The following is a 22,657-nucleotide window of genomic DNA, read 5'->3' on the forward strand; positions in this document are numbered from 1 at the left end:
GTTGGTGTTGCCACCACCCGCACCCTGTCCAGTTCGCATGGAGGTGCCCATTGCCTCAATGCGCTCTGTCAGGGCCGCAATAGCGCGCTGAAGAAGCCGAAAATGCTCCGTCGTTTCCTGACGATCCCTCGCCATATCGATCTGGGTTTGCTCAGCCACTGCCCGAGCTTGCATGCTGCGACGATAGGAGTCGTCTAGACGTTCACGATCATGGGAAGACTCGGGAATGTCCATCTGCGGTTTGCTTTGATACTAAGTTGATAGCTTCCACTGGTCGAGACCCTCAAAATTTTTGTCTGCACGTCCCTTGGTGTGGAACGTAGCTGACATGCTTGGGTGCACTAGTTTGAGACTGAATTGGCGCAACTGCTAAATGGGGTGCGCCTCTGAACGCCGGCCTCTGGGCATAGGAGGGAAGCCCCTGTGCGCTATGGTTGCAAGGGAGGTCATGCGCAACTACAGGCGGGGGGGGGGGGGAGGTCACTCTCGGCGAGGGCGGCGGCACGCTGAGGGGGTTCTCCGCAGAGAAGCCCGCGACGCGCGTTGTTGGGGGAGGTTCTCCGCCGAGAACCATGCGGAACACGCGTGCGGTGACAAGGTCGGTGCGCGACGTGAGGCCTATGCACGAGAGGTGACGCGTGCTAACGGCGCACAGGGTGCTGAGGAAGATGGCGCACGGCTTGAGGCCCACACACGAGAGACGATACTCAATGAGGCACATGTGGTGCTGAGGAGAACGGCGCACAGCGTGAACGCGCGTGATGCTGCGGAAGGAGGGCTTGCGCAAGGAGGTCCTCCATGCGATGAGCGACGGGGGCCTACGCCAGGGGGTCCTTTGCGCGGCGCACTCCTTGCGCGCGCACGAGACCCTTGCTGATGGAGGGGTGGAGAGACGCGCGGCTTAAGCCGGCGCTGTTGCTTGCAGAGCTGCGGGGAAGCCGCTGAGAGGTTGGCAGGCACGCGACGCCGCGTCTTGCTGCTGCTGAAGATGGGGAAGGGTAGTCCGGGGTCGAGAACCACGTGACCACCGGCCGACCAAGGGAAGAGCCACATCCCCTGGCTACTCGTACCAAAAGAAGAGCCACGTCCTTTGGCTACTCACGGAGCGAGTCTGCCTCAGGGCTGTTGCCTGCTAGAGCAAGAAGGAACAAGGAAGAAGATGCAGAACCCTGCAGACCTTTCTATTCCAAAAGTTCGATAACCATTACAACAATGAAGGGAGGCTTATAAGCCTTTACACAAAATGGGCTCCCATGGTTGGGGCGCCCAAAACAAAAAGGGGGAGCCCCAACGACTATCTGAGTCACACTAAACCCCTGCACAACTTGTAGGGTTCGACACACTGGCGCCCAGGTCTGGGCGCTTGCGTGCTAAAGACGCCCCTGTGGCGCGCTTGCCACACGGGAGGTGCTGACGTTGAAAGCGACCCCCTGCAGCGCGCCTGCTGCAGGGGGACGCCCTGCCCAAAGAAACCCTGCGTGGCCTCCTGCACACGCCACTCTCGCCTTGAGCGCACGGCTTGGAGCCCATGCGCGCTGTTGGTGCGGCCCTTCTCATGGGAGCGTATCACGGGGGGGGGGGGGTTGCGACCCCCTGCCTCCTCGAATTTTTGGCAGGGTCCAGCAAGCCCCTGCCTCTCTGTATTCTGCTGCATGGTCAGATCGGCAGGGGCAAGGCCCTTGCTTGCTCTGATTTTCGGCGGGGGGGGCTGCCTCGGATTTCACGCAGGGGCCTCGCCCCTACTTGTCGAAGGGATAACATGGGCAAAGGCGGCCCCCCCTGCTACCTTTGGGTTTTCGGCAGGGGGGCTTCGCCCCCTGCCCCTCTTCGTTCCCCTGTCCGACAGTGCCATATCCCCTGCCCCTTTTTGTTTTTTATTTTTAACATACTAATGTGTTGTACCTTCGTAACTTGCACAACAGAGCCCTCTCATGCCCCGTGGCCCGAGACCGTCATTACATTCACTCGAAGACGTGCGCAACCTCGCGACTCCCCTAGGTAGGGGAAAGTTGCGCAAAAGACAATGGACGAATTAAAAAAAATTACAGCAATTAAAATTAAAGATTAAAAATAGAAAAGAAAGAACCAAGGATAATATATATGTATACGTGTATCTATATACGTACGCCTTTAACTCAAGGATGTGGTTTCGTGATCCTTGTCTTTTTTACTTTCTTGTTTTTACTGCTTTTCGTTGCCGCCGCGCTTGATGTGCCCAAACTTTTCTTTTCGCATTTACTTTCCTATCTTTACTACTTTCTGTTGCCGCCGCGCTTGATGTGCACATGCTTTTTCTTTTCGTATTCACTTTTCCGTCTTTACTGTTTTTTGTCTTTACTGTTCTTGTCTTTACTTTGCTGCCGCCCTTGATGTGCACAAGCTCTTTTTTTTGCATTTAGTTCCTATCCTTACTTTCATGTCTTTACTTTCTTGTCCTTATCGTTCTCTATTGCCACTGCCCTTTATGTGCGTAGGCTTTGCTTTCACACTTTTGTTTTTTGCCTTTTTCCTTGCCACCCTACTTTGGGCGTAGGCTTGCCTCTTGTGACTCCTTCCATGCAAGCCTTGCTAGAACACCTATCAACTTCGCTCTTTGCCAGAAAGACGCGAAGTTGTGTACAGGTGCCTTAGCCTCGAGAAGAGAATTTTCCGTACGGGGCTTCGGCTTCTCGAGTGCGCAGTTGTACAAAGCCAAGTTGAAGCATTTTAGCATCTTGCTCCTTCCGAGTCGATGCACTTGGGAGAGATATTTCGGATTCGTGGCGATCTTAGAACATTTATGATATTTTTGTTTCGCAAAGATTTAGCATGCCAAACTTGTTGAACATCATGTTATTGTGAAACTCTGTGCTGGGTTTTCTTCGAGAAACCCATACCTCTATCATCATAACCATACCTTTAGACAAGTATGATTCTACGATGAGTAAGATAAGAGGTCGTTGGTAACCTTGAAACGTGCCATGTGTACTTGTTGAAACACATAAGAATGGTGATCTATGTCACATGGGTGCAGGTGCGGGTGCGGGGCTTCAGCACTTAAAAAAAAACCCGGGTGCGGGGGTGCGGCAGGGGCAAAAATGTAAAAAAAAAATTTATATATATATATATATGATTTTGAAGTTTTAACAGTTTAACATTTAACAGTAAACATTGTCATAAACTCATAATATGATTCATCATGCATGCAATATATCAACCTAAATATCAAATTATCAATCAAATAAGTAAAGCAATTACATAAATCGACCTAAATATCAATCAAATAAGTATTGCATAAAAGAACTAAATTACATACCAAAGTATATCCTCATGAAGTAATGGATGCTAATAATTTTCTTCTTCATCATCAAATGCATCATTAGAAGGAATACTGGGCTCAGCTAAATCCATGTTTGTTACGTTGAATTCATGTTCTCCCTCGAAGTCACACTCTTCTGGGTTTACATCCCAAAATTTGGATGTTCCTTGTCTGCATTATAAACCCAATTTGAAAATGATAAATACAATACAAGTATATTTAAATGAAAACTAAGAAATAATCAAATAACTAAGAGAGCAAATTAGTACCTGTATTCATCATTGCTTCGCGAAAGTAATCGAAGATTTGAATGAACATATACTAAATCCTCTGCACGCTTGCTGGTGAGTTTGTTTCTCTTCATGTTGTGGATTTGAGAATATGTGCTCCAATTTCTTTCAAAACAAGATGAACTAGCAGGCTGCGATAGCAATCTTAATGCAAGACGTTGCAGAAGAGGTGTTTCTGATCCAAATGTTGACCACCATGTGATAGGATCTATATTATCTTCTTCTCTTGCGAATAATGCTGGTGCATATAATCTCGAAGATGAAAATTTTCCAAACTCTTGTGTGACTTGATGTAGAAGATATGCTTCTGGAAAAAGTCTTGTCATACACATATTTCTATGTCTTGATAGCTCTGGGTCTAAATTTAGAGGGACACGACCAATACCACCAGCCCGCCACTTATTTGCATAATATTTTGGATTAAGAGAATGTGCCATGCAATGCAAAGAAGTGTTGCTCTTATCCCATCTTCTGACTAAAATTGAATGAATATGATTAAAAAAATCTGAATCATCCAATGCAGGATTTTTTCCTTCATGCATGAAAACTATAGCTTGTATTTTTTCAATCATATTATCCCACATTTCATAAACTCTGTGAAGCATGGGCTCATCCTTATCAACTTCTCTTAACATTTCCCAAATAGGTTGCGTAAATTGAAGGAAGTATACCACTCTGTCCCAAAACTCATAATCAAGAATGAATTTCTTAATTTCTTGAGCCTTCGTATCATCATCAACACGATAGAATGTCCAATTTTCATCAGTCACCATGTTAATCAAAGCATTCTTCACTCTTTTAATCCTCTTCATCATCACAATGATGGACGCAAAACGTGTTTCAGCGACCTTCAACAATTTCAAATCAGAATGCCTATTAAATATAGCATTAGCACGATGGTGGTTAACAACAAAATTCCTAATGCTTTTGACATTTCTTTCTAAATCTTCAATCCATGAAATAAAGCATATGCTTGTGAATTTTCTTCTTCTTTGGGGTTGCATATGCTCTTTAGGGCTAGATTTAAGCTGTGTGCTACACAGGGAGTCCAAAAATTATGAGGGCACTTACTCTCCAAACTCAACGCTGCACTTTTACAAACTGGAGCATTGTCTGTAATGATTTGTACCACTTTCTGATCACCCACTTCTTTTATCACTTCTATAAACAATCTCTTCAAATACTCTGCATTTTTATATTCCCCAGATGCATCAACTGCTTTCAAAAATATTGGGCCACTAACCGAACAAGCAATGAAATTGATTAATGGACGCCTTTGAATATCTGTCCATCCATCAGACACAATGGAAACTCCATTTTGCTCCCATGAATATTTTTTAATTTCTAGCAACCTCTCCACACTTGCCCTCTCTTCTGCAAGAAGTGTGGTTCGTATTTTTTCTGAACTTGGAGGCACATAACCACTCAAATTACAATTTGCCAAGGATGTTACTAAATCCTTCCAATAAGGATTTCTAGCCGCATTAAATGGGAGTGAACCAGAATAAAAATACCTCCCAACTTTTCTATCCAATTCTTCTCTTCCATATGTATTGAATGCTGCTTGTATCGTTCCTCTACCTCCTACATTGACTTTTCTTTTTTTTTCAGCATCTTCTTGGTGGCTTGCAAATGGCACACTGACTGCAGAAGAATCGGCCATTGCCTTTCTCTTCTCATATTCTTCTTGTATTTTCTTGTATTGTCTTCGCATTGCCTCATCAACTTTTCTGCAAGCTGAAATGCCATGTCCTGGTATCTTCAACAAATGAGGCTTCACTCTTGTGTAAGACCCAACAAAATCTCTTTCGCAGAGCTTGCATCGAAATCTCTTGTTTCCACCACCTCCTTCTCCAATTTTTGCGAGTTTATCTACATGTACCCATAGTGGCCCCACATCATCAATCCCACTGTAACTATCAGCAAAACTAGCAGCAGAACTCGCATGTTGGGATGAGGATGACGCAAGTCCTTTCCCTTTGTCCGTCATTTTTATCCTGAAAAAAAAAAATACATTACAATTTTCAAATCAATTCGAAAACACAGGGAGAAGGGGGGGCTCAGCCCCTCCCCTGCCAACCCAACAAGAGAGCGAGAGCGAGGGGGGCTCGGCCCCTCCCCTGCTGAAAACAGAGGGAGCAGGGGGGGGGCTCAGCCCCTACCCTGCCGACCAAAAAAAAAAACAGATGGGGGAGGGACTCGGCCCCTCCTCTGTCGACCCAAAAAAAAAAAACATATGGGGGAGGGGCTCGGCCCCTCCCCTGTCGACCAAAAAAAAAAACAGATGGAGGAGGGGCTCGGCCCCTCCCCTGTCGACCCAAAAAAAACAACACATGGGGGAGGGGCTCGGCCCCTCCCCTGTCGATCCAAAAAAAACAACACATGGGGGAGGGGCTCGGCCCCTCCCCTGTCGACCAAAAAAAAACAACATATGGGGGAGGGGCTCGGCCCTCCCCTGTCGACCCCAAAAAAACAACACATGGGGGAGGGGCTCGGCCCCTCCCCTGTCGACCCAAAAAAAACAACACATGGGGGTGAGCCCCTCCCCTGTCGACCCAAAAAAAACAACACATGGGGGAGGGGCTCGACCCCTCCCCTGTCGACCCAAAAAAAACAACACATGGGGAAGGGGCCGAGCCCCTCCCCTGTCGACCCAAAATAAACAACACATGGGGGAGGGGCTCAGCCCCTCCCCTATCGACCCAAAATAAACAACACATGGGGGAGGGGCTCGGCCCCTCCCCTGTCGACCCAAAAAAAACCCCTTCTGTGCCGAAAAATGAGGGAGCAGGGGGGTCTCAGCCCCTCCCCTGCTGACCCAACAAAAGACTGAGAGAGGGGGGGGGTGCTCGGCCCCTCCCCTGCCGACCCAAGAAGAGAGTGAGAGAGGGTACCTGCGAAAGGAGAGGATGAGCCGAGACGATGAGCCGAGAGGAGGAGCTGGGGCGGCGGCGGCGGAGCTGGGAGAGAGCTCGAGCTCAGGGGGAGAGAGAGGAGAGATTAGGGCAAATTTTTTTTTTTGCCCTAATGCTCCTTTTCATCGGGGATTTTTTTTTATGCCCAAATCGTGGACAAAAACGACCCTGGGTGCATTGACCGCACCCAGGGTTGTGTTGACCGCACCCGGTGCCGCACCCGCACGCGCACCCGCGTCGCGTTGTGTCGACGCGGGTGCGGCATATGTTTTGCCGAGTCCCTGTGACATAGATGGTGATGATTCGCCTTCACAAGCAAGATGCTCGAGTGGGTCTAAAAGGCCAGAGCATATAGGATAGAGCGTCAGTTATGTAACCCTTGACGTGCCCATTCGCCTCTTGTTTCCATCAAGGGAGGGGGATGAATGGTACAAAAACTCCGATGGATAGGTTGTTAACAACTACCCCTCGGGCAAATGACTCGGTGTCCCCAGTTATCAGAGTTAGTGGATGAGAATACCAAAAATTATCCTAGGTGGTAGATCCCATGAACTTCTTCATAAGTAGGATGCATCCGTAGCCACAAATGCCTTTGGAGAATCTTCTATTGGTCACTGACCGTCTCCTTAGGAGCGGATTCAGCTAGCAATCCAGGGTATCATAAAATACATAACATAATAAACCCCCAAATCTGTCTTGGCTGTTTCTACGTTTCGTGTCTGTGCGTACCCACATGCCAGCTAATATCGAAACAAAGAATATCCTGTTCACAATATCTGCTTGAATGCACATTTTTTTTGAGATGGATGAACTGCATATTACATATGCTTATATCATGTGTTAGTTAATTGTTTTAGTTAACTGTGCTTCGCTTGTGGAATCAATTATTTATGCTAGAAATAGATTATTTCATGCATAGATAACTGCTCGTATTAGGATAGCTTAATTATTGTTTTAAACTGCTTCTCACGCTAGCATAATATGTCCTGCTCTATTTTTTTAATTTCATATTGTCTCTTTTGCGTACCTGCCAATTTTTCTTGAAACTGACCAATTTTATGAGCGCAGGTGACAAGCTATGTCACAGGGATTCGGCTAGCAGGGTGCCGCACCCGCGTCGACGCGACTCGACGCGGGTGCGGCACCGGGTGCGGTCAACCCGATCCTGGGTGCGTTGACCGCACCCAAGATCATTTAGGTCCTTTTTTTTATTTTATTTTTTTTAAATTTGCCCTATGAAATGGGCTGCGATTTTTTTTTTAAAAAAAATTCTGCTGACAGCAGCTGTCTGTCAAGGGTGACAGTTGCTGTCTGTCAGGGCTGACAGCTGCTGTCTGTCAGGGCTGACAACTGCTGTCTGTCAGGGCTGACAGCTGCTGTCTGTCAGGGCTGACAACTGCTGTCTGTCAGGGCTGACAGCTGCTGTCTGTCAGGGCTGCGAATTTTGTTTTAAAAAAAATTCTGCTGACAGCAGAAAAACCTGGGGGCAAACAACGATTTTTTTTTTTAAAAAAAGTTTGCTGACAGCAGTTGTCTGTCAGCTGCTGTCTGCAGCTGTCAGCAGAAAAACCTGGGGGGAAACAGCGACCCCCTTTATATATATATATATTTTACATTTTTGCCCCTGCCGCACCCCTGCACCCGGGTTTTTTGGAAGTGCCGAATCCCCGCACCCGCGCCCGCACCCGCACCCATGTGACATAGGTGACAAGTAGGTTTATCAGACAACCGATGGCAGGATGCGAGATGACATGAGACTTCACTCCTCTGCTCGCAGTTTTATGTTTGGGATACCTGTTATAGTTTTAATTTTGTATAAGGGGAACCCCGAACTTTTGTACAACTGATAGTTTTCATAATGAATATTTGGCTCACTAATTGTCTTGCTAAAAATGTTTTTGATAATAATTGTTTTGATGATGGATTTTTACGGTAACGTGCCTAAGGTTGTCAACTTGTTTTGTTTTTATTTTTAAAAAATCGTTTCCACTGATAAAAACTCTGAAAAATGAAAGTTTTTCTAAGTATTTTCAAAAGCTTACAAGTTTAAAATTTTGGGGCGTTACACTTGTGACATGAATATTATATTACTCAACATTTCTGTCCTAAAACTTGAAGATTATCCTATGGTACCAAGTGTCTCCGCATTGTGTCCTGCTCCTGCATCCGTATCCATGTGAGATAAATTCAAATTGATGAATACTTCCAAAGAAATTTAACATAGTGATGCTTGAAAGGGAAAGGGTGTATATGCGACCTGCAATGAAATGAGAGTAATCTCACAAATCACAACCCAATAGGGTTCACTCACAAGAGACAAGAGGATCATTCACACAACCCAAAATGGGCTGGGCCACTAAGGGCCAAACAATAATCTTAAAAATAAATATTTTTATCAATAAAATGCACATACAATGCATAGCTTACAAAGGGGAGAGATCCCCATAATTATACACAAAGAAAGGGAGTGAGAGGCTCCCTTCTAGCCTTTAGGAGAGTCCCCAACGGCTCTTTGAGTCAAGGACAAAAATGCCCTTTACTCAAATCCTAATCCCAATAGGAAATAAAAATAGAAAAAAATACAGAAAAATAAATATCTGCCCCTAATGGGCAGTTCCTATTATAAAGATCAAAAGACCAAAATACCCCTAGAGGGTACAACAAATTACAACCACAGAAATTATATATATATATACAAGAAGCATAGTCTAACACGACCTTACCCAGCTCCCACATACCATGTTCAAGCAATACTGACATGGGTCTAGCTTGTGTTGGCCAGTACCAAACGGGGAACAGTAGGGTTGGTAGCACAATGTGAAGAAGGTGCTATTTTCCCTCACAGCACATGCATACATTCCTTAATGAAAAATATCTTGAGTTATTCTATGACCAACTGAGAACAATGATGTCAAGCCCTCAAAGATGCTCTAAATCTATGTGAAAGGAATAACAATCAAAAGAACATGCTATTTTCATGAGCTTGAATGATTGAAAATAGAGTAAAGATGCAAAAGTAACCTCAAGCTATAAAGAGGAAGTAAGCAAAAGAAAGTGACTGAAGTGAGCCTACAACTATATATTGGAAAATATTACACTGTTTGCAATATCTAACATGTTTCCAGTTTGGCCCCAAATTCGAGCATGTGGATGGAATATATTTATTTCATCATTTATGATAAAGACAAATAAACAAGATAATTAAAAACCTGATCATTTGTGTGATGACGAGTCACAGTTACCACTTTCCATCCATATGGATTTGATTAAATGGTGGGTTTACCATTTTCTTGAGTCTGGATGCAACACTCATAAGTAAAGATGAGGTTCTCATTGGGCTGTTGGCACAAGCAGACCTTCTCAAGATATTCCTAATAATGTCTATTTTGCAGTTATTTTGTGGTCATTAGATCTTTCCATTGCTTGAAGCCAATACTGTTTCTTCTTTTACTGTTTTTTTTACACTTGATTATCAAAATCTTATTTCATTATCTTTTTGCTTTTTCCACAGACACAATGCAGATCTTATTCCCTCTTTTTGATGAGGTTATTGAGAAGCTTAGAAGTCCATCAGTTGTGTATATGGTGAAAGCTTCAAATGATTTATGTGAGGAAGGCTACATTGATATATTGCACTATTCTGATTTGGATTTTAGCGCAGATGGATTCCGTGTCATGCATATGGAGAATGCCAATGAAGCAATAGGTTCAAAGACGCATTTATGTTCATATTTTTGTTCAAAAAAAGAACTTGGTTCAGCATTGAGATCACGAGAGGTGAGCTAGAATTTTTGTGCATCTCAGTTGGTTAAAATCATAGATATGAAACTTGCTGATTGTTTTGAGTGATTAGTTCACAATTTTCAATTTGCATGTAGAATGCTGTTTTCAATTAACCAAGTTTCTATCACAATGCCTATTAGAATATGGATCGGATATGGATCCATATCATCCACAGCCATTCACGTGTATGTTTTATATTCTAATGTAATATGTATTACTAATACAGGGCACTTTCGTCCATGTAAAAAGAATTGTAAACCTATTAAGTCTAATGATGGATTACTGCAGCCTTTAAGAAAAAGAAACACAAGGCTGCCGATTCCCAAGAAGGCTCTATCCTCTCTCCTTTCACTTTCTTGATTTCTTCAACAGTTTTGTCATGATATCAGAGCAGCGGAACTTCTGGGCGTGAAAGGTCTTTCTCAGTGACGTCAACAGGTGACATTTTATTTATCATCTTTCAGTTGATACCAAGGTCTTTCTCAGTGACGTCTACAGGTGACGTTTTATTTATCGTCTTTCAGTTTCTCTCCTTTTTCTTGTTTCTTTTCGACAGGTTGCGATCTGTCACCTGACGTCCTCTCCTTCCTCTTCTGTCTTCGTCTGCTACACGATCCGTCCCCCTGACGCCTTTTCCTTTCTCTTCTATCTTCATCTGCTAAAGGTCGCCATCCATATCGCAGATCTGAAACGCATTCAGATCTGCTGCATGTCTTCAACAGATCTGAAATAAATTCAGATTAGCTCTCGTTAGCTGTCGTTCTCCTATCTTCAGATCTACTGCAGCCATAAAACAATATATATATATATATATATATATGGCGTTCTCTCTTCAGAACTGCTGCTTTTCTTTTAACCCTAAAATAAGTTTCATGTCTCTGCGTCTTTAGGTCTCATGTCCACCATCTTCATATATTCCTGTTTTTTTTCTGACTGAGCCCTACAACCAGCAACTGAATCTCTGTTATTCTTCACCAGCCGACCTTGACGTGTAGGTTATCTCACGTTTTCTTCTCCTTTATTCCGGTCTTATTTTCAATCTGAAGCCGACTTTGACGTGTAGGTTATGTCATGTCTTCTTCTTTATTCTGGTACTATTTTAATCTGAAATCAGTTACGCAACCTTACTTTACTGATTCAATTTCAGTTTTTTCTTCAAAGTCATTATTCTTGTTCTTAATTCCTCTTAACTTTAAATATAAAATTTCCAAGGTCTGTAAATGGATACTTCTGCCAATTCTAGTCTTTCTTCTAATTTTCTGGGGCAGCTAGTTTCTGAAAAACTAAATACAAACAACTATCTGACTTGGAAAAGGCAGATTACTCCTTTCATTCGAAGTCAAGATCTTTCAGGTCACTTGGATGGCTCAACTCTAACGCCTTCAGAGTTTATCACATAAGAAGCAAAAGAGGAAGGAGGATTGCCCGACATCATTCGCAACCCTGCATTTGTTGCTTGGATGAAGCGCGATCAGGCTCTCGTCGCGTACATTACTTTCACATTGTCACAAGAATTAGTTTCTATTCATTACACAACTAAAGTATTGTGGGAGATTCTAGCTCAGACCTACTCAGATATCAGAGGCTAAGGTGTTATTTCTCAAGCGTGAATTTCAGCTTTTAAAAAAGGGGTCAATGACCATTATTGAGTTTTTAAAACAAGTCAAAAGCATCACAGATCAATTAGCAGTTGTCGGCTATCCAGTGTCAGATAAACAAAAAAGTGCAGCAGACACTGAGTGCCCTAGGATCAGAGTATCATGTTCTTGTCACTTCTTTATTGTGCTTGCCTACGTTGCCTAGTTTTGAGGATTTACGTGCTAAACTATTCCAGTACGAGATGTCCTTGAAAAGTATGTCAGATGCTTCAACAGGGCAATCATCTACGCATGATGTTCTTGCCACAGACATGACTGTTGATCGTGCACGAGGAGATCCCTCCTATAGAGGGGGGCGCAACAGAGGTAGAGGAACACAAATCCAGGGTGGACGTGGGTTGCTACCTACGCCAAATTTCACTGTCGGCCTTTCAAAGAGTGTTCCCACATGCTACCAGTGCAACAAATGTGGTCACATCAAAGCTAACTGCTGGTTCAACCCCCAAAATCGTAATAGAATACAAAACCATAGAAATGTTGCTACATCAGAAACTGCGGGTACCTTTCGGGTCAGTGATGATGCCAAGGATCTTCTCTTGTCTGCAATGGCCAACTTGAACTTGAAACAGAATGATGATGGAATATGATATGTAGACTCTGTGGCAGCAGCTCATGTCACCTGCAATGCAGGTAAGTTCTCTACTTTGACCCCATATTTTGGTAAATCTAATATTGTATCCGGAGATGGGACTCACCACCCTATTTCAAATGTAGGCAACGTCCTCGTCTCTTTGTCTGAGTCTTCATCCATTCCTTTATCTAATGTTGTCCATGCATTAAATATAAAGAAAAACATTGTCTCTGTTTCTAAGTTTGTTGACTCTACCAATTCATATGTGTAATTTACTCCTACTTCTGTCTTTGTCAAGGATCTTCAAACGAAGGAGATGTTCGCTAAAGGAGAGCGATGTGGAAACATTTATATCTTCAATGAAGATCCAGCCTCCAGTGTCCTGAACCCAAGTCCGATCATGTCTCTAAAAGCATTCTAAGTATATCCAAATGTAATAAGCCAGATCTTTGGCATTCCCGTCTTGGTCATTGTAGTCAAGTCTTTATTGAAAAATTAGTGTCCAATGGTTTTCTTTAAAAGTCTGTTTCACCTTCATTATTGAAGGATAAAATGTGTCCCAGTTGCCAGGTCAGCAAAAGTCATGTACTTCCTTTTCATCAAATAAATAAAAGAGCTTTCATGCCTTTTGAGATAATATGTTCTGATGTTTGGGGTCCGGCCCCCAATCCTTCGTCTTCTGGAAGTAAATATTATGTATCTTTTATTGACAGTTTCTCTCGCTTTACCTGGATATTCTTTATGAAACACAAATCAGAAGTTTTTCTTATTTTTTGTCACTTTCATGCCTACGTTAAAACTCAATTCTCCCAAAATATTCAAATTCTTCAATATGATGGAGGTGGTGAGTATTCCTCCAAAGAATTTTTAGATTTTCTCCAAGATAATGGGATACATTGTAGAGTTTCTTGCCCGTACACTCCACAACAAAATGGAATTGCCGAACGTAAATACAGACATATTATGGAAAGTGCAATGAGTATGATGCGTCTTCTTATTGTGTTATTTTTGGTGTACATCCTGATTATGATGAGTTACGAGTTTTTGGATGCACATGTTATGTACATATCGATAAATCCATGAGAACTAAATTTCAGGACAAAGCCTCCATATGCCAATTTGTAGGTATTGCAGATGAACACAAGGGTTACAGGTGCTATGATCCTGCCAATAAGAAGATCAGAATCTCCAGAAATGTTTTTGATGAAAATAGTTTTCTGGGGAATAAAGCAGATCACAATCGTGGACATATTGACGCAGTTGCTAATTGGTATGATCCATGGCTCAATGCTGAACTTATTTCACATGTTGCAGAACATGCTACTTTGGCTCCTGAAAGCATACATGATGAGACAGTTTCAGATGAGGTATCACAAACAGAATGTCTGAGATACAAAGGAAATGTCTATACCAGGAGACCCAGAGAGCAAACAGATGTACCTGCTGGAGAACACGTGGCATTGTCTAATAACAAAGAGGCACCAAGAAGATCAGGCAGGATAAGGCACTCTATTGAAAAATGGGTTAGTTATGATAACTTTTTTTTATGGATTTTCAGATCTTTCTATCCAAGATTAAAAAACACGAGGAACCGCTTGGTTTTTGTCAAACTATTCAATCTAACAAATGGATTGAAGCGATGAATGAGGAGATCGAGGCACTTCATGAGTGTCAAACATGGGAGATAGTTGGTCGTCCCCCAGATAAAAATGTTGTTGAACCGGATGGTAGCATTGAACGATACAAGGCACGTCTTGTTGCCAAAGGTTTTACTCAAGAATACGGTCAAGATTATGATAAGACATTTAGCCCAGTGGTGAAAATGGGAACTATTCGCATTATGTTAAAACTGCCTTTGGTTGGCATACTTTGTCTTGAAAACCGAGAAGAAGTGGTAGAAGGGAGGAGAGAGGAAAGAGAGAGGAGAGAGCACATTCTTTTCTTGGAATCCGCAACCACACAGATTTCCTGTAGCTGCACTAAACTTCATTAAGGTGAAATAGGTTTTACAAATCTTTTACAATGACAAGACTACCCTTAGTTAGTAATGGATATTACATTACAATATAACATACACATGATCTATATGGATCCTTTATTGGATCCATATCCGATCTGTATTCTAATACCCTCCCTCAAGTTGTGCATGGGATTGAACCATGTGCAACTTGTTCTTCAGATACCAAAAGCGGTTACTTGTGAGACCTTTTGTGAACATATCAACAGCTTGGTCTTCTGAAGACACATAAACTGGTTCAATCTCTTTGTCTGCTACTTTTTGTCTGATGAAATGTTGGTCAATCTCAATATGTTTGGTCCGACTGTGATGAACATGATTGAACACAATTTGTATAACACTTCTATTATCACACATGAGGGTTGAACTTGAGATACTCTCTCCCATCTCTGTAAGGAGATGCCTAATCCAGGTTACTTCTGTCGTGGTAGCTGCCATAAATCTATATTCTGCCTCCGTGCTAGATCTTGCCATAACTTTCTGTTTTCTGCTAGTCCATGAGATAAGATTGCTTCTAATGAAAACACAGTATCCTGAAACAAACCTCCTCTCATTTGGGTCCCCTGCCCAGTCTACATCTATATAGGCCAATATGTCATGTTTCGGTGTTACCCATGAAGATTGAACATATATGAGTCCATCACCCACTGTGCCTTTTAGATAGCGGAGAATACGTTTGATGACATCCATGTGACTAGTCTTCAGTTTATGCATGAACTGAGATACTTGATTTACAAAATAAGAGAGCTATGATAAAATAAGAGAGCTACAGTTTGGTCAACCACAACGGCAAGAAAATACAGCAGAGGGCCTAAATCCTTCATATGAAACTGTATACGGAGCATGGACTTCAACTTTGATATCCGACCTGGATCACTGCCTGTAATAACAATATCATTTACATAAACAAGGATGATAGTAATGTGAAACTTGTAAAGCCTGTTAAAAAAAAAATCGGACACGTGCTGGGCACGTGTCGCGGTTTGCTCGTCGTATCGGATCTGAGCTGGACCCGAACCCGAGCCCGACACGGCTTCTCGAACGATCGAGAAGCCAGGGTCTTTTAAAAGACAGGCGCCTCAGGCGAGGGGCAAAAATCCTCACCCCTTCTCTCTCCTCTCTTGTCTCCGTCTCGTGGTGGCAGGACGTCGGCAACGGAAGCCACCGGCTGCCCCCGAGTTCCGACAGATCCCTCGATGCGAGAACCCCCTCTCTGTCCCATGTTTTGCATGATGCCGGCGATCGAAGCCGATGGTAGCCTCCGAGTTCGGCGACCTCCTTGCATCTTTCACGGTCAGCGACCGTCGTCGTCGATGACCTCGCCGCCGACCTTCGAGCATCGCCGACCTCCGAGCGCCGACAACTCTCCTGTCCTCGGCGCCTCTTCTCTATCTGGCTCCTCCTGTTTTCCTCTAGCCATTGACCTGCTGCTGTCGCTTTCGGCCACCTGACGTCTACAGTTGTCGGCGACAGCATCGTCGCTGCTCCCTCCCTGCGAGTCCCGACGACCTTGTTTCCCTGCAACCATCGATGGTTGTTGTCGACGAAAACCTCGTCGGTCTTTCCCCTTTTCTCTCGTGTTGGGTCGGCACCACCCAACATCGGAGCAGCCCCGACGCCGATGGTTCTCATGTGACCCCGTCGTCACCTTCTCTCTCGCCCTCCAGGAGCCTCCCATCGCTGATGTCTTCTTGGCTGATGACCCTCGCCGCCTGTGTCCCTCCTCGCTGCGGTCTTCTGAGGTAAACCCTCTTTCTCGCTTTGGGATGGGAGATTGCAAACCAGTTCTGACTCCGCTTGCAGTCAGTGTAAAGTTGCTTGATGATGATGATCCTCAGGATCCTATGTTGCCCAATCCAGAACAGTTCAGGAGTCTTGTTGGAGCTCTTCAGTATCTTACTTTCACGAGGTCTGACTTGGTATGTAAAACACATAAAAAAGTGTCGGACACGTGCCAGATTCATACCCGACACGTGTCGGGTCTGTCGTGGCGTGTCAGACTCGGGTCGGATCCGGGTTCGACGTATCGGAATTGGACCAGACCTGGTCTCGACTCAGATCCGAACGCGATTAGGGTTCTTCGGGAAGGTTCGGTCCTACGTCTTAAAGATGCAGGCCGAGCCGACGAGGGGCAAAAGATTACTCGTCGCTCTCCTCCCTCTGCTCCACCTCCCCTCTCCCTCTCGTCGCCTTTCCCAACCCGCTGCCGCCGCCGACAGCACCGCCGGTGGCCTCGGCCGACACCCTTGTCACCATTCCCTCTTCCTCCCCCTTTTCGCTGTCTTGCTTCCCGGCGACCACCACTCGACGCCGGTGACCCTTATCGCCCTCTCTCGGCGTGTTCCGGCGACACCGTCCGGCGACCCCTTCCAGGTAATCTCTCTCCTTGTCTTCTTCTTCTTGCGCTTCTTTGTTTTCTTTTCTTTTTTCGGCAGGCCAGCAGGGGCGACGCCCCTACCGCCTGTACCTTTCCGGCAAGTAGGGGCTTCCCCCCTGCCCCTGCCTTTTTTCAGGGTTGGTTTGTCCTTGCCGCCTTGATTCTTTTTCGGCTAGCAGGGGAGAAGCGGTGCCCCGACTTCCCCCCTTCCTCTTTTTCCTGTTGCGAGTCGGGCTTGGCCTGACAGACCGACCCTCGGTCCTCCTTTTGTGAGCTGAGGTAGGGCTCGACCTGATAGACCGAGCCCAACCCCCCTTTTTTTCTTCGACCCTCCTTTACGAGCTAAGGGACGGGCTCGACCTGACAGCTAAGCCCACCCCCTTTTCGTCTCCTCCTGGGCAGGGCAGGGATTGCCCCTGCTCCTTCCCTTCCTTCTTTTCAAACCAACCGGCAAGGATGATACCTCTGCCGCCGTCTTCTTTCCGGTCGGCAGGCAGGGGTGATGCCCCCTCTCGCCTTCTGTCTCCCTCTCGGCCCTTTCGTTGTCGGTAGGCTTGTCGCCTCTACCTTCCCGACAGGGGGCTTCGCCCCTGCCCTTTTATGTTTTTCCTCGGCAGGCAGGGGCAATGCCCCTGCCGCCTTTACCTTCCCGACAGGGGGCTTCGCCCCTGCCCTTTTGTGTTTTGCCCTGGCAGACAGGGGCGATGCCCATGCCGCCTTTGGATTTCCGGCAGGGGTGATGCCCCTGCCCCTCTCATTCTTCCTGTAGGCAGGGGCGATGCCCTTGCCACCCTTAGTTTTTCCGGTAGGGGTCTCACCCCTTGACCCCTCCCCCCGCTTTACCCTCTACCAGGGGGGAGGGTGTTGCTGCACCCTCCTTGCCCTCGGTCCAGCCGGCAACCTGCGGGCAGGGGTAGAGCCCCTGCCCCCTGCTGCTTTTTCTGCAGCAGTCCGACAGGGGGCGTGTCCCTTGCCCCTGCTCCTTTCGACAGGATGGGCTGCGCCCCTCCCCTTTCTTCTTTCATTTTATTTTTAGCATACTAACATGTACCTTCGCAGCTTGCGCGACGGAGCCCGCACACGCCCCGCGACCTTCATCTCGTACACTCGAGACGTGCGCAACCCTCGAAACCCCAAAGGTAGGGGAAAGTTGCGTAAAGGACAATGAACGAATCTAAATTAAGCAATTAAAACTTAAAATGAGAAAAAAAAGGATTAAGGACAATATGTATACATATATCTATATATGTATGTATTTAACTCAAGGACATGGTTTCACGATCCTTTTCTTTTTACTTTCATGTCTTTATTGCTTTCTGTTGCCACTGCGCTTTATGTGCCCAGACTTTTATTTTCGCATTTACTTTTTGTCTTTACTTTCTTGTCTTTACTTTGCTGCCACGCTTTATGTGCCAAGGCTTTTACTTTTGCTTTTATTTTCTATTTTTTTTCCTGTCTTTACTTTGTCGCCGCGCTTAATGTGCCTAGTTTTTTTTTCTCTTTTCTTGTTTTTTACTTTGCCGACGCTCTTCAGTGTATTGCCTTATGCATTTACTTGCTTGCATGTTTGTTTAGCCGAGGTGCGGTTTCGTACCTCGTGCACTGCCTTGCGTATTCACTTGCTTGCATGTTGGTTTAGCCAAAGTACAATTTCATACCTCATGCACTGCTTTACGTATTTACTCACTGCTTGTTCGTTTAGCCGAGGTATGATTTTCGTACTTCGTGCACTGCTTACGAGGTTTTGCGTTCAACACACAATTTTGCACTTTGGGGATCGATCTCACTTTACCGTCACATTGTATTGTGCACGAGCTCGCTTTTTGCCGACTTGCACTTGGGTGCAACTTAGAGCATATACCGTTTCTGTCACGGGCCTATTTCCTTCAATGGGCCAGCGCGGCGCGACGACCCTTCCTCACCGCCGCAAGCCTACTCGTCAGCTCGCTTGTCGATCGCGGAAACTTGTAATCACAGTGCAAGAGAGCAAGAGAGAATAGAGGGAGAGAAATTGCAATCACAAGAAGCAATCACAACGAGGGTGAACAAAAGAAAGCTCAACGCATTTACTTCATTCACAATTTTGCCCCCAGGCTATTACAGTTCAAGTATACGGGCTGCCCTTTCGGGGTATTGATTCACCTGAACCGGGCAGCTTACATCAGACTCAACAAAAGCAAAACAGACTCTAAGCGCAACTGTACACTGTAAGTCGCAAGGGAACATGCTCCCCCCTTCAAATCATGCGCCGTCGGCGCCATCTGTTTCGTGGTAAGCCATGACTTCAGCCGGGTAGCGGCTGTTCATTCGAAATGCAGGCTCCCACGTTGGTTCCGCTGTTTCCTCCCACTTCACCAAGTATTTCTTCGCTTGTCCCAAGTAGTTGACCTTGTGGCGAAGGATCTGACTGAGGTGCTTCTCGGCTCGTTGTGCTGTCAGGGCACTCTGCATGATGGGAGCGCGTTGTGGCACACTGCGTTCCGGGTCTCCGTCATCTGGATGGAACTGCTTGAGGTTGCACACGTGAAAAACCGGGTGCACCTTGAAGTCTGGGGGCAACTCCAGCTTGTATGCCAGCTTGCCCACCTTCTTTGTGATGGTGAAGGGTCCCTCATACTTTCTGAGTAGTCCGCGGTGCCGCCCACGGAAGATGCCCGTGCGACCAGGATATAACTTCACCAACACTTGGTCCCCAACTTGGAACCCTGCGGGCCGACGGTGTTTGTCCGCCCACTTCTTCATTCTCTTTGCCGCTTTGTGTAAGAATGCCTTCGCCAACTCATTTTGCTCGTGCCAATCGCGAACAAACTGATAGGCGAATGATGGCCTTCCCTTTTCTTGTATGGCAAGAGTGTGCGGGGTCAGTGGCTGCTGCTCCGTGGCTATCTCAAACGGACTGTGGCCTGAAGACTCGCTCTTCTGCAGATTATAACAAAACTGTGCCACATCGAGGAGCTTCACCCAATTTTTCTGATTGGCACTAACAAAGTGCTTAAGGTACTGCTCCAGTATCCCGTTGATACGCTTTGTCTGCCCATCTGTCTGCGGATGGAAGCTTGTTGAAAACAACTCAGAGCCAAGTAATCGAAATACTTCACGCCAGAACTTGCCCGTGAAGCGAGCATCGCGATCACTCACAATACTCTTTGGTATGCCCCAGTGCTTCACCACATGCTTTACGAACAACTCTGCAGTCTTCTCTGCAGGGCACTCCTTGGAAGCTGGGATGAAGGTGGCATACTTTGAGAAACGATCCACCACAACCAAAATAGAACTGAGGCCCTCTACCTTCGGCAGACTAACAATAAAGTCCATGAAGATGCTATCCCAAGGACGTTCTGGAATTGGTAGAGGCTCAAGGAGACCGACAACCTTCTGGTTTGTCCCCTTATCTTGCTGGCAGATGAGGCATGTCCGCACATACCCCTCAATGTCATCTCTCATCTGCGGCCAATAGTAGCCGCACTCAAGGAGTACTAAGGTCCGCTCCTGACCAAGATGGCCGACCCATAGTGTATCATGGCACTCCTTGAGTAGCTCTCGGCGAAGGCTTCCCCACCGTGGTACAAAGATGCGTCCCCCTTTTGTTACGAGGAGGCTATCCTGTAGCCAAAATCACCGAGTCTTTCCTGCCTGCGCCAAAGAAACAAGGTGTTGTGCGGTCGGATTCTGCTGCGTACCCTCGCGGATGCGGCTCAGCAACGCACCCTCCAAATGCACTTCAGAAGACTCCGCACGCGCAACTGCCAGTTCAGCCCTACGGCTCAGGGCATCTGCCACAACATTGGTCTTTCCAACCTTGTACTCCAAGGCAAAGTCGAACTCAGCCAAAAACATCTGCCATCGAGCTTGTTTAGGCGTCAACTTCTTATGTGTCTGAAAATAGCTCGTGGCCACATTGTCCGTCTTGACGACGAACTCGGTACCCAAAAGGTAGTGCCACCAGGTCCTGAGGCAATACACAATGGCGGTCATCTCACGTTCATGCACTGTATAACGCCTCTCTGTATCCTTCAGCTTGCGACTCTCATATGCGATCGGATGACCATCTTGCATAATAACTCCGCCAATGGCAAAGTCTGAGGCATCAGTGTGGACTTCAAAGGGTCTCAAATGATTAGGCAGTCGCAGCACTGACTCCCTCACTAAGGCTTTCTTCAAGCCATCGAAGGCATCTTGGCACGCTCCTGTCTAGAGTCATACCCGATTCTTCTTTAACAAATCCGTGAGGGGCGCAGCAATGAGGGAATAACCTTCGATGAAACGCCGATAATAGTTTGCCAAACCAAGGAATGACCGCAATTCTGGCACTTTGCTTGGCGGAACCCATTCCTGGATGACCCTTATCTTCTGCCCATCCATATACAGCACACCACGCCCCACAACGTGGCAAAGGAAACTGATCTCCTCCTGCCCAAAGAGACACTTCTCTCGTTTGACACAAAGGTCATTCTCCTTCAGCACCTGAAACACTGTTCGCAAGTGCCCGACATGTTCCTCCATGTTGTTGCTGTAGATCACGATATCATCTAGGTAGACTACCACAAACTTGTCTAAGTAAGGGTAGAAGATCTGGTTCATTAAAGTCGTGAACATGGCTGGAGCATTTGTCAACCCGAATGACATTACTAGAAATTCGTAAGCACCATAGCGGGTGACGCAAGTTGTTTTCGGCTCATCACCTTCGGCAATCCTCACCTGCCAATAACCCGATCGCAGATCTAGCTTGGAAAAGATACGGGCACTGCCTAGCTGATCGAACAAGTCCGCTATCAATGGCAATGTGTACTTGTTTTTCACAGTGACCTTGTTCAAAGCACGATAATCCACACATAATCGTTTAGAGCCATCATGTTTCATCTGGAAAAGGACCGGGGCACCAAATAGGGCTTTTGATGGACGAACAATGCCTGCGTCCAACATCTCGTCTAGCTGCCTGCGCAGCTCCTTCAGCTCAGCTGGCCCCATACAGTATGGAACCATTGCAGGATGCTTCGCTCCCGGGGTCAACTCAATATTGTGGTCGACCTCACGTCTTGGCGGAAGACGCTTTGGCAATTCCGACGGCATCACCCCCCGAAACTCCTCCAATAGTGGGGCTAGGGTCGGCGGCACTGCTGCTTCTACCTTCCCTTCATCTGCACGCACTGCAACTAAGAATGTCTGCTCCCCATGCTTGACACCCTTCTTCAGTTGCATTGTCGATAACACGGAAGACTTGCCTTTTTGCGTAAGGCACTGCACTATGTGTGACAGGTCTGACCCCATGATCGTCAACGTGTTAAACTTTGGCAGCATCATAACATTCTGGCTTCGCAGAAACTCCATACCCAGAATCACCTTGAAATTGTTCAGGGGTACCACAGAGAAGTTGGCTTTGCCGACCCAACTCCCCACATGAGTAGCCACATCTCTTGCTTCACCAAGGATGAGCCTGGCCTCAGAGTTTACTGTTTTGATAGTCCTCTGCTTTGGCCCAGTTTTTAAGCCCAACCGCTCTGCCTCTTCTCGTGAGACAAAGTTGTGTGTGGCACCCGAGTCTACCATTGCTGAAGTAGACTTTCCATTCATAATGACTTCTACGTACATGAGTTCCTTACTGACCTGCATGTTCTTAGCTGTGCAACTTATAGCTGCGTTAATCGTCGCATGACCCCTATCCTTGGTTGCATGGTCTCAGTGTCACTGCATTCTTCCCGTGCAGCGTTGGCTTGCCCGTCGTCCTTTACAAGGCGCTTTGGGCACTGC

General features: G+C 46.0%; 1 protein-coding gene across 1 annotated transcript in view; it reads left to right on the top strand.

Annotated features, from left to right (window-relative positions):
- The window catches only part of LOC149840789 (Peptidase C78, ubiquitin fold modifier-specific peptidase 1/ 2), a 124,147-nt gene that overhangs the window by 15,782 nt on the left and 85,708 nt on the right, over positions 1–22,657 (top strand). Inside the window, exon 3 of the mRNA XM_090003334.1 lies at positions 10,015–10,280. Coding sequence (XP_089859460.1) covers positions 10,015–10,280 — 266 coding nt within the window. The remainder of the gene's footprint in view (positions 1–10,014; positions 10,281–22,657) is intronic.

This window comes from Nuphar pumila, chromosome 4, assembly GCF_984573655.1.
Source record: "Nuphar pumila chromosome 4, dmNupPumi1.hap1.1, whole genome shotgun sequence".
NCBI lineage: Eukaryota > Viridiplantae > Streptophyta > Magnoliopsida > Nymphaeales > Nymphaeaceae > Nuphar > Nuphar pumila.